Raw genomic sequence first — 11,127 nt, 5'->3', positions numbered from 1 at the left:
ATATATGAAAGTGCTGCTTTTAATTTGTTGGACTGCTGCATTGGTTAAAAAAAAGAAAAGTAAATGTATAGAGATTTAACATCCTTCAAGAGAAAGGAAATTTGTTGTGTTATTACAATTTTCATAAATACAGCATACACTGTTTGCCATTTTATTTTTTATTTTAAAACTGAATTTATTTAATTTTTTAAAATAAAACTAATAGAAATACAACATGGCTGTGTTACTGTGTTATTAAATATGCATATTAAGAATAAGCTTTATTACTAACCTCTGAGGTTTTTTGTAAAATAATCTCCAAAAGCATAGAAAAATAGCCAACAACATAAAATTCACATTCATAGATAAGCAAGTCTTGAGAAGGAGCGCGTTGAGTTTTAGACTCTGTCGGGTTGATTTCTGAGCTGCTGTTGGCTGCACGAGATCTGACACGAGACCGCTTCTTCAGTCGACCTGCCAAACATTGCCACCTAGTGGACGATAAATGAATTGCAAATCATTGATGTGCAAAGTCATTGAAGAAACCGTAATAAAATATTAATAGAATTACATTCACCTTTCTTGTATTGCATTGTACTTATTAATCCTCTCCGCTTCCTCTTTCTTCTCCTCTAACCAGCGGTCGAGGAGCTGCTCGTTCTGGAGGTTTGCGGCAGTCAGCTCCTCTCTGAGTGAGCTGTGCTCCAGTCTCAGTGCTGTCAGTTCCTTAGATTGACACTCAAACTGATACTCGTATTCCTCCAGATTGGCCTTCAGACAGAAAGCCCCCTGGGCCAATACAACCGCTTCGGTCCTGTAGCGGGCAACTCTATGGCAGGAAGACATAGAGGCCTATTAGGACTGCTTGTCTTGATGATTTTGTCATCTTTTTCAAGATGTAACTGGCTGTTCGACCTACTGTGAGTGACAGTATTGTAACTCTGCCTCCTTCAGGTATATATTGCTGGTCAGATCTGAGATTTTCTGCTTGAGCTAGAAAAAAACAGAAGAGGAAGGATATTCCATCGTTAGTAGTAGTGATAGACTATGGAAACTGATACATTGTTTCAGGATTCTTTGATGAATAATGTTCAAAAGAACAGAATTTATTTGAAAATATAAGTATTTTGTCACCTTATAAATGTCTTTACTGTCAGTTTTGATCAATTTAATGCGTCCTTGTTGAATAAAAGTATTATTTTTAAACCTTTGTTTCCAAACATTGAATTTTTTCCAAAAATATTAGGCAAACCAACTATTTTCAACATTGACAATACTAAGAAAATACATTTTTACAGAGCAGCAAATCATTAGAATGAATTCTGAAGGATCATGTGACACCGAAGACTGGAGTAAAATATATTCAAATGTAAAACAGTCATTTTAACTGTACTATTTCACAGTATGACTGTACTTTACTGTATTTGTGATCAAATGAATGCAGACTTGATAAGCATTAGAGACTTCTTTCAAAAACATTAAAAAAGCTTAATTATGAAGTAAAAACTAATTTCATATAAATTAAGCATAACCGAAACCTTAGTTAAATGTACAAATGACAAAGTTATGCACAAAATCCCAAGATCTGGTGGGAAATAAAATATTAGTTATTGCAATAAGGCAGTTTATTACTGATGTTTATTGTTCTGAATATTACTCTCACCTGTTGATTAAGAAATTCCAGCTCATTCACTCTCAAAGAAATCATCTGGGATCTAGAGCTTCCATTTTCTTTGGAACTGAGGAAAATATGACAGCAAACAAAACACAATAAATTGAAATGTATGGCAAGTGCATATACCAGGTTATATGCATAATCTATTCTAATCCATTCCAAGAAGTCAAGAAATCAAATCAGTACTAGAATAGATGTCAGGTACTGTTTGTCTTACCTGCACGTGTCCATGTCTTGCCAGAGTTTCATGTGAAAGGCCAGCATCTCCTCTAGCCTCGACACTGTCAGAGCATCCAGCCATTACTGAAGCAATACTGATAGCTTGTGTCTGTACATTTGTAATGAAACTCACCCTTGTCAAAAAGGCCAGAGAAAGGATCTCTCTGCCTACAGTCTCTGAGAAACAGCTCTGCCCGCACGTGACTCTTCCAGGACTCCATGGTCTGTGGTGGAGCTCAGTTAGACAATTCACCTATTTTACACTCTCTTATCCAATGTATTATTACAGCGTTTTCACATTAAATATTACGGGCGGTCCCAGATAACTCATTTCTATTTCTCTGTTGCAGATTTTCTCCAGACGTGGCGCGAATGGCTTTAATTACTAGTCAAACATAACCCATGTTTTGTTTCCACCAATGCAGTCTAGTCAACAGAGTTCGCGTTCTATTAATTTGTTCCGCTGCGGCTTCCGTAGTTCGCGACACACTGAGAGCGCTTTGTATGCTAGGCTACTGAGTATCTCGTCAAGTTTAGCCTACAGTGAATGAATGTAAGTAGCCTTAAAATTACATATTAAACATGGATTTCTGAGGTGCTTTTTAAATATTTAAGTAAATATACACTCGTTGTGTAGCGAACGTGTGTGTTTGTTTGTTTTTCTGCTGTTTCTGTTGAGCGCTCGTCTTTCGTCTTGTTTTCTCTTCTTCTGTAGGCTGTGTTCGCAATGGCGAATGACAGGCTGAGAGCGTTAGAAGATGTGGAGAAGGAGATTGCTTTAGTGCTGCAGAGCGCAGGTTTGTCACTTCATAAATGTATGCATGGGTTTAATTTCAGTAATGCTTAATATTAATTCAGACACTCGTATTCTGGGATTTGTATTCTGATTGCATTACCTTATAAATCCTGACGTAATCGTATAAAATATGATAAAACGTACAGAACTGACGTCCCTGCCGACAAAAAGCTTAAACCAGCTTAAAATAGTTTGTTGCTTATGTCCTAGAATAGCCAAGTTTGTATTAGCTGGTCGTACAAGGAAAAGCCTGTAAATCGGGGGTCACCAGACTCGATCCTGCAGAGTTTAGCTCCAACTCTAATAAACACGCCTGAATCAGCTAATCAAGCTCTTACTAGGGATACTTGAAGCTTCCAGGCAGGTGTGTTGAGGCAAAATGCACCAGTCAGTTAGGTTGCCAACCGCCAATAAACACCAAAAAGAAGAAGAAGAAGAAGTGTTGAGGCAAGTTAGAGCGAAACTCTGCAGGACACCGGCCCTCCAGGACCAAGTTTGGTGGCCCCTGCAGTAAACAGACCATCTGGGCCAGACCGGGAGACCAGCAAACCAGCTTATTGATGTTGTTTTATTTTAAATTAAGGGTTTTGTAATTGACATTACAAAATATACATATTTAAACCTCATCTACAGTGATAATATTTAGCATTTTTTATGTTTATTCAAGTAGACAAATTGAATAGTAACAATCTGTCTTTCAGGAACGATCGTTCTGGAGCTTTCTAAAGAGAAGGCCAATGCCAGTTTATTAGACCGACAGCTGAACCAGTTCCAGACCTCCATCAACAGAGTTGAGAGTGAACTGAGTGCACAGATCCGGTATCTGACACAGGTGTGTATGTGTTCACATCTATCTATCTATCTATCATTTTATCTATTGTTATATCATTCAATCTGTCGATCATTTTATCAATCTATCTATGCTGTATATATGTATAAAACATATCGAATTGGAGGAAACCTTTGACTATACCTCTGTGATGTGATGGACTAACTTCCTCCTTTTTTCTTTCTCTCATTCTTTGTTTTGAGTAAAGGTGGCAACAGGTCAGCCTCATGAGGGATCGACATACTCGGCCAGAAAGGACTGTCAGATGGCCCTAAACCGTTCAGAGTATGCCCGCGTCAAACTGGGAGAGCTGGGACGCACCTGTGAGATAATGCTTGACCCGCAGACGTAAAGACATATTAAATGGACTGTTGCTTTGTAATATCTGCCAGCTGACTTCATAAGTATCCACGTGCATCAAAACCTTTTTGAATACCGTCTACAAGCCAACAACACTTATTATTCTTCATATTCTAAGGAAATTTTCTTTGACACCCAGTGATTTGCTTACAATATCACCAAAGCTTTCCGAGAAGTCTTATTGAGAATTGTTACATGTTTTCTGATTTTCTGTTATCACTTTTTTTAATAGGTTTGACAAAAGAACAATAAAAAAATGTTTTCACTAGTATTTTATTGAAGGGAACATAAGACTCTCCATTCACATTTCTTGTGTTGTTCATCACAGTTGCGTTAATATCAAGTATACAGCACAAGGGTTGCAGGGTGTACTTCAATAAAATAACAGACATTTATATTACCACACAAACATTTAAACATTGAAATAAAAAAAAGTCAAACATTCACACATTCTACATCAGTGTTTCTCAACCCTGGTCCTGGGCGCCCCCCAGCACTGAACATTTTGTGTGTCTCCCTAATCAAACACACCTGATTCAACTCATTAGCTCATTAAAAGAAACTCCAGGACCTGAAATGGGTGTCAGATAAGGGAGACATACAAAATGTGCAGTGTTGGGGGGCACTCAGGACCAGGGTTGAGAAACACTGTTCTACATGAACACCAGCTACTATCATATGGACTCATAGTGTTTTATAGTGTCTTTTAGGTTCATCAGAAGACAACTGTTAAAGTAAAGACTTTCTGCTTGGTTTGTTTATTTATATCATAGGAAATGTGGAGCCAAAGATCTGCATATTTCTGGAAAATATAATACATAGCATGCATATATATGCACACCGCATGTATCTGTGCATATGTACCGTTTTTCATGATTATTTCACTTACACTATCAATATATCTTGTGTTTAGATTTTGACCCGAAGATGAACTGCCAAATATATCCAATTCAGACAATGTAACAGAACAAACTGTCCTAGATCATTGAGAAGTTTTTAAAAAATAAATAATTACGAATAATTGCTGTTGAATTTGAAATTGTTTGGGTTTATGTGACCATGTACTCCTGGCGCTTGTTAAGGCGAACCTGACAGAGAGACAATGCACCGACACCTACATAGATGGCAGCAGCAATGAAGCAGTTGATGCCAACTTGGTTGTAGAGTCCGTAAATGGTCTGCGGTGGATTCTTGCTGTTGAAGAAAAGAAAATTAACCAGTAAACATTTGCACGTAGAAATGTCATATCTGCCCATTCTCATTCAATGCATGTAGTCTATTCAAAATATATGCCCTCATTATACTTCAATTAATACAAAAATATTCACTACCATTCAAAAGTTGGGTTTGGTAAAATGGTTTAAATGTTTTGAAATAAGTTTCTTAGGCTCACAAAGGCTGCATTTATAGCAAAAATACGGTAAAACAGTAATATTTTGAAATATTACAATTGTACTGTTTTCTATTTGAATATATTTCAAATGTAATTTATTCCTGTGATAGCAAAGCTGAATTTTCAGCATCATTACTCCAGTCTTCAGTGTCACATGATCATTCAGAAATCATTCTAATATGCTGATTTGCTGCTCAAGAAACATATTATTATCAATGTTGAAAACATTTGTGCTGTTAAACATTTTTGTGGAAACCATGACATTTTTGCATGATGTTTGATCCAAAGAAAGTCCAAAAGAACAGCATTTACTTCAAACATTTTTTTTAAACATTATAAATGCCTTTACAGTCACTTTTGATGAATTGAGTGTGTCCTTACTGAGAAAAGAGAAAAAAAAAAACTTATTGACCCCAAAAAGGTAAATTATCTTAAAATATTTGATCAGATTAACTCACTCATCGCGGATGTCTTCCTCAGTAAATGGAACATCTTCGATCAGCACAGCAGATTTTGCACTGAAGAAAATTCCCAACATTGACTGAAAAAAAAATTATATTGTTGTTAATATTAAGACATTAGGTGGAATTAAATATGGATAGGAACCCAATACATATCTATGAACACACACACACAAAGAAAAGAAAAGTACTTAAAAATTGTCATGTCAACGCGGTAAAGAATAGCTATGAGGCCTTTAACGTTACATCCCATTACCGTTACCCCGACAACTGCTGTTTTATTCCTCATTTCAAATTCCTGGTATATCCTGCTGATAAATAGGTGACTGAACAGATCTATTTATGAACATTTATTATAAATGCATGCATTTTCTATCAGTGAAGATCAAAATACAGCAATATTTACTATTACTATATCGGTAAAATATTCCTGTCGTTTGGGGTGAATGCCATTAGCTACAGCTAGCAAGCAATGTCACGAAGACTATAATCCTTACCAGCATAATGACACCCCAGATGCTTAACACGATTCCACATGCGGCCAACTTGGGCCCACAGAATAAAAGCGACGGCATTTTATCCGCTTCTTCCTCTCAAAACTGGCAAAATGATTCTACATCCAGTCGGGATGACAATGTATATCGGCAGCACTCGGGTTTGTTCGACTAGCTCCGTAAGCCTATTCGACAGCGCTCGGCTATTTTCGCAGATCGTGTGCTATCATTTGATTGGCTATGCACTGACCAATCACACGCCTCATTTTCGAAGCGCATTGTACTCTGGGAATTTTTAGTACGAACTGTTATGTTCAGTTCATGCTGATTATAGAGACTTTTTTATTAGATAAATAATAAAGATAAAGATATTTTCATACGAAAGGTCACTGAATAACTGCAATAGTCATTTTAAACCGGTTTGATCGATTTAACTATTCAGCGTAGCTGACTGAGACTCGACTGGGTTGTTTTTGTATTCGTGTCAGGTCTGTTTATTTCAGCTCATCACTCCAGCATGACTTCAGCTTCCACGAAGGTAAACATTTGCATTTTGTTTTTGCATCATAAATAATCTTAAGTAATCGGTAAATAAAAAGCACATATACATGTCAATCAGGTGGGCGAGATCTTCTCGGCTGCAGGGGCTGCATTCTCCAAACTGGGTGAACTGACCATGCAGCTGCATCCGGTGGCGGACTCTTCTCCTGCAGGGTGAGACCGTGAGACGTGCTTTATGACCTCCTTTCTGCTCAAACTGCATCTCCTGCAGTATTTCAGATGTACTGTTGTTATTTAAGTGCAGTGGATATTTTATAACGGACTCTTTCTCTTTGCACACTGCTTCTCTCAGAGCCAAATGGACCGATACGGAGATCGAGATGCTGCGTTCTGCAGTTCGCCGCTTCGGTGAAGATTTGAACGGCATCAGCTCAGTCATAAAGGAGCGAACGGTGTAAGTGTTTATGAAGGTGTAGGTGTGACAGTTATTATAGCTGTATAATTGTCAGCTTTTTTTCTTTTTCTTTTCAAAATTAAAATACTAAAATTCTCTAATATTAGATGTAATATAGTCTAATTTTGTGGAATATAAAATGCTGTTTTATATGTATTTTTTTGTGACAGGATCAGTTTAAAAATGGGTATTTTACATTTTCATTCATTGTAACAATAGCTTATATACCAAAAAAATCTTGTCAGCATATTTAGAATAAGAATCATTAGATGACATTAAAAGACCTGTATTTAAGGATCACAGTGCGAGAACTAATTAATTGTAATTTTAAATCTTTACCAATCCTTGCTGCCACTGTCCTTCAAACCACTAGGTTTTAACCATTTGTCAGCAAGAAGCTTTTAATAATTTAATATATAATAAAATTTCATATGATCACTTTGTATTTTATACATTATATTAAGTACAGTTTAGAATAAGTATGTTTCATTTTTACATAAATATATATGTTACGCTGAATGGCGATGGAACATTATCTCACCCATATTTTGATTTCTTATTTTCAAAAGTTGTTTAAAATATTGAAGTAGACACTTTATTTGCATTTAATATGCTTTCTATGTATATAAAATCACTTTTGTAAATTTGTAATTTGATGCAGACACCGAAATAGTCCTTTGCAGACACGTTGTGTCTTTGACCCATATATAAAATCAATAAAAATGATATCAGAAGTCATTTATACATTCTGTAAAAGTTGGGGCTTCTTTCCCCAGGTATGGGGCCAACTTACCACAGTGGTGGGGTAAGTTGGCCTCTTTGAATAATTTTACCTTTTGTGATCTAATAACTATATTAGCAAATGTTTCTGTTTATTTTCTATAATAACACATGGGCTGACGCATCATCACATGCTAAACTATCTAAATATGTTACAAATTAAAAGCAAATGAACATTGTTCTTAAGGAGTGCATCTTCTCCTATCTAACCCTAATGCACCACACATCTCTCTGTCTCTCTTTTTCCTCATCATCTTGTAGCGCCCAGATTAAGACCACCGTGAAAAGGAAGCTGTATGAGGACAGCAGGGTTCCTCTCACTGCAGAGTCGCCTAAAAAAACGATGAAGAAAACCACAGTGACGCTACCGCCCCCTCCTGCATCAGTCACCCCCACAGTTATCACTTTGCCGACCTCACAGGTTGGCATGACAACTGGATTGCAGAGTTCTTCGTCTTTACAACCAGCAGTAAAGCACCCTAAACCAGCAGGTGACTCAGTTTTAATGGAAAAAGGATAACATTTTTTACAAAATAGCAATTAGTAATATTAGTATACAAGTGGTGTGGTTTTGTCTGTCAGCACACTTACACAGTTTGGCTGTCTATTATTAGATGTGACTCTGAGTGCTCTGAATGACTCTGATGTGAACAGTGATTTGGTGGATATTGAAGGGCTTGGAGAGGGTTCCACTAAAAAACCAAACTTTGACCAAGGTGAGTCACATTTTAAATGCAATGAGACATAATTGACCCAAAATTGAGAATTCTGTCATCATTTACCCTCGTGTCATTCAAAACCCTTTTATGGTTAATTTGTATTTATTATGAAGCTACAAAACAGGGTTTCTGCGGGTCTTCAAAAGTATCAATTCACCCTTCCACAAATTTAGGCCTTAAAAGTTCTTAAATTGGAGCAGAAAGTCTTAAATTCATAAAGTAATGGCATTAAATCGTGCATGCGCTGCAAAAATGTAATATCTTCCTCTGTATTTTTGTCTTGTTTTCCAATACAAATATCTAAACATCCTGAAAGCAAGACACATTTACTTCAGATGCAAAATGAAGATAGTTGAAGTTTTGTTTTCTGAGAATGTGAACAAAATTAATTGAATTTATGCTGAAAACAAGAACAAACATGTCATTGGGATCAGAAAATGTGTTTTCCCTTTAAATTAAGTTGTTTTGTCTTGAGCCCATTGGCAAGTATTTGTTTTAATCATAAACTCAATTCACTTTGATCAATTTCACAGAAAACAAGACTTCCAATCTTATGTGATATTGCTTTTCAGTGTATGTTGATTTAAGAATAATTATATATTTGCTCTGGGAAAAAAAGGCAAACATACTGAGGAATTACATGACTTTTTTGCAGTGTGATCAGAAGGTACAGTAGAAGGTATTTCCATATTGTATTTCAACTATATATATAAATTAAAGTGATGGAAATCTGTTGTATCTGTTATATTTTCAAAGAGTAGCTCATACATACTCATTGTCTGCTCCTAGACATTTATGTTTAGAGAACATATTGACATATTGTGTTCCCTTCAATTTATTCCTTGAATTTTCTTCAATTGGTCTTAAAATGGTCTTTAAAATGTCTTAAATTTTTCTTCATAGAACTTGCAGAAACCCTGGAAAACTGTCAATCTATTCTTTGAAACTGCATGTAAAAGAGTGACTGTATTATTTAAAAATTGTCCTATATTTTTAGTGTATTATTCAGAATTGTTCCACAGACAGTGATATCACAAATGACATGACAGAATTTTCATTTTGGGTAAATTAATCCATATAGAAAATGTGTTGAAGTGGGTCCAATTTTCTTGTCCTTTTTTCTTGCAGAGAGCTTGAATCTGGACTCCAGTCTTATAATGAACTCCAGTGATCTGCCTCTGCTGTCCCGCTAACCTTCACTTGTCAGTCAAAGTGATATTCGGGGGGGGGGTTCAAGGGCAGCACATGTAAAGATTCTGCAGTTTGATCATTGCTGTACCCTGTTATACCTTTTCCACTGTGGGTTCAAACAGCACCAGATAAACCTGTACAACATTGCCAAGCATTTTCTACCCACGTCAGTGAAGATGAAGTATTACTCCATGAAAAATAACTGCGTCCTTAGCTCTTAAAATGCAGCAAAAATAAATAATGGAATAATGTTTTTAGTGGTTCATGATGTGTGATCTGATTTGCCCACAGCTGAAAAGGGGTTTGCAGGACAGTGGTGCAGGGGTCAAACTACCTGTAAAAATATGTATTTTTTTAATTATTAGGCCCTTTTGGCTGAAGTAAAGCTTTGTGAAGTGAGATGCTGCTTGTAATGAAAATGTGGCAGCACAATATCATTTTTTTTTACCATTTTCTTTCACTGCCACTGTATGTTAGGTGCAGCTTCTATTGTATGTATATATATATATATTATTTTTTACCATTGCAGAATAATTAAACAGGTCACTTCAACAGCAAACATGAGACATGCCTGCTTACATTTTTTATGAACAAAATGTCTCGTCATACAATTTCTTGGCTCAGCATAAAAAGACAGCATACAGATCAATAAAATGAGTTTTTAATTATGATCTTTTTCATAAGAATATATGGTATACATTTTATGGTAAATGACATTTTTTCGCTGATAATTGGACATTCATCTTGAGCAACTGAGAGGGAATAAATGTACTTTTGCTACCAATGTCAAAACGATATCCATCTTTCCCTTAATTTTTCTGGAACTTGAACAACCGATAGGCAAAACCTATCGGCTTTGGCATTTCTTTACAATGTTTTTCGTGTGCTCACAATCCATTTAGTTTCTTCACAACACCACTCAGTCATTTAAGGAGAACAGGACAAATCATGATTCTATCTCTGACACACAGATACAACAGATCCTGTCATAGTAAGTGTATGGCAAATCTGAAAAATAAATGACATGGTACTTATTCTAGATCAGTGGTTCCCAACCCTGGTCCTGGAGGCACCCCAACACTGCACATTTTGCATGTCTCCTTTCTCTGACACACCAATTTCAGGTCTTGGAAGTCTCTACTAATGAGCTGATGGTCTGAATCAGGTGTGTTTGATTAAGGAGACATGCAAAACGTGGGGTGTTGGGGTGCCTCAAGGACCAGGGTTGGGAACCACTGTTCTAGATTATACAAACGATTCAGAACAAACAGCTGTC

General features: G+C 36.4%; 4 protein-coding genes across 6 annotated transcripts; 2 read left to right on the top strand and 2 right to left on the bottom strand.

Annotated features, from left to right (window-relative positions):
* Positions 1-57: 57 nt before the first annotated feature.
* On the bottom strand, positions 58-3,693 carry LOC107676027 (autophagy-related protein 16-1). Of its 2 annotated transcripts, none has more exons than XM_016470551.1 (7): positions 3,643-3,693; positions 2,007-2,097; positions 1,872-1,935; positions 1,643-1,718; positions 899-972; positions 557-808; positions 58-470 (listed from the first exon to the last, which is right to left on the bottom strand). In XM_016470551.1, the coding sequence occupies exons 2-7, from the start codon at positions 2,092-2,094 to the stop codon at positions 248-250; spliced, it is 777 nt and encodes a 258-aa protein (XP_016326037.1). In that variant the 5' UTR covers positions 2,095-2,097; positions 3,643-3,693; the 3' UTR covers positions 58-247. The 2 variants fall into 2 exon arrangements, with proteins under 2 accessions (XP_016326037.1, XP_016326036.1); XM_016470550.1 differs by lacking the exon at positions 3,643-3,693 and adding an exon at positions 2,770-2,824.
* med11 (mediator complex subunit 11) lies at positions 2,341-4,309 on the top strand. Its single transcript, XM_016470552.1, has 4 exons — positions 2,341-2,426; positions 2,589-2,670; positions 3,371-3,501; positions 3,707-4,309. Exons 1-4 carry the CDS (start codon positions 2,421-2,423, stop codon positions 3,848-3,850), a joined length of 363 nt encoding a protein of 120 aa, XP_016326038.1. The 5' UTR covers positions 2,341-2,420; the 3' UTR covers positions 3,851-4,309.
* A 428-nt stretch (positions 4,310-4,737) lies between these two features.
* rnasekb (ribonuclease, RNase K b) lies at positions 4,738-6,402 on the bottom strand. Of its 2 annotated transcripts, XR_001632670.1 has the most exons (4): positions 6,210-6,402; positions 5,710-5,792; positions 4,851-5,052; positions 4,738-4,814 (listed from the first exon to the last, which is right to left on the bottom strand). XR_001632670.1 is itself a non-coding variant. In XM_016470514.1 (3 exons), exons 1-3 carry the CDS (start codon positions 6,285-6,287, stop codon positions 4,908-4,910), a joined length of 306 nt encoding a protein of 101 aa, XP_016326000.1. In that variant the 5' UTR covers positions 6,288-6,402; the 3' UTR covers positions 4,738-4,907. The 2 variants fall into 2 exon arrangements, 1 of the variants encoding a protein (XP_016326000.1); XM_016470514.1 differs by having other exon boundaries at positions 4,738-5,052.
* A 93-nt stretch (positions 6,403-6,495) lies between these two features.
* bacc1 (BPTF associated chromatin complex component 1) lies at positions 6,496-10,916 on the top strand. The gene is made up of 6 exons (XM_016470511.1): positions 6,496-6,744; positions 6,826-6,920; positions 7,060-7,161; positions 8,203-8,432; positions 8,556-8,657; positions 9,789-10,916. The coding sequence occupies exons 1-6, from the start codon at positions 6,724-6,726 to the stop codon at positions 9,851-9,853; spliced, it is 615 nt and encodes a 204-aa protein (XP_016325997.1). The 5' UTR covers positions 6,496-6,723; the 3' UTR covers positions 9,854-10,916.
* The last annotated feature ends 211 nt before the right edge of the window (positions 10,917-11,127 follow it).

Source organism: Sinocyclocheilus anshuiensis, unplaced genomic scaffold (assembly GCF_001515605.1).
Source record: "Sinocyclocheilus anshuiensis isolate Anshui unplaced genomic scaffold, SAMN03320099.WGS_v1.1 scaffold2012, whole genome shotgun sequence".
NCBI lineage: Eukaryota > Metazoa > Chordata > Actinopteri > Cypriniformes > Cyprinidae > Sinocyclocheilus > Sinocyclocheilus anshuiensis.
Note: the sequence above shows the minus strand (reverse complement) of the source record. Positions and strands in the feature narration are given on the sequence as shown.

Coding starts and splice junctions, on each gene's coding strand:
- LOC107676027 (XM_016470551.1), bottom strand. CDS start 2,094: ATGGAGTCCTGGAAGAGTCACGTGCGGGCAGAGCTGTTTCTCAGAGAC. Junction 1,719..1,871: donor CAAGACATGGACACGTGCAG/GTAAGACAAACA, acceptor TATTTTCCTCAG/TTCCAAAGAAAATGGAAGCT. Junction 973..1,642: donor TGGAATTTCTTAATCAACAG/GTGAGAGTAATA, acceptor GTTTTTTTCTAG/CTCAAGCAGAAAATCTCAGA.
- med11 (XM_016470552.1), top strand. Junction 2,671..3,370: donor TTTAGTGCTGCAGAGCGCAG/GTTTGTCACTTC, acceptor TCTGTCTTTCAG/GAACGATCGTTCTGGAGCTT. Junction 3,502..3,706: donor AGATCCGGTATCTGACACAG/GTGTGTATGTGT, acceptor TTTTGAGTAAAG/GTGGCAACAGGTCAGCCTCA.
- rnasekb (XM_016470514.1), bottom strand. CDS start 6,287: ATGCCGTCGCTTTTATTCTGTGGGCCCAAGTTGGCCGCATGTGGAATC. Junction 5,793..6,209: donor TCTGGGGTGTCATTATGCTG/GTAAGGATTATA, acceptor TTTTTTTTTCAG/TCAATGTTGGGAATTTTCTT. Junction 5,053..5,709: donor GAGGAAGACATCCGCGATGA/GTGAGTTAATCT, acceptor TTTCTTCAACAG/CAAGAATCCACCGCAGACCA.
- bacc1 (XM_016470511.1), top strand. CDS start 6,724: ATGACTTCAGCTTCCACGAAG. Junction 6,745..6,825: donor TGACTTCAGCTTCCACGAAG/GTAAACATTTGC, acceptor CATGTCAATCAG/GTGGGCGAGATCTTCTCGGC. Junction 8,433..8,555: donor AAAGCACCCTAAACCAGCAG/GTGACTCAGTTT, acceptor GTCTATTATTAG/ATGTGACTCTGAGTGCTCTG.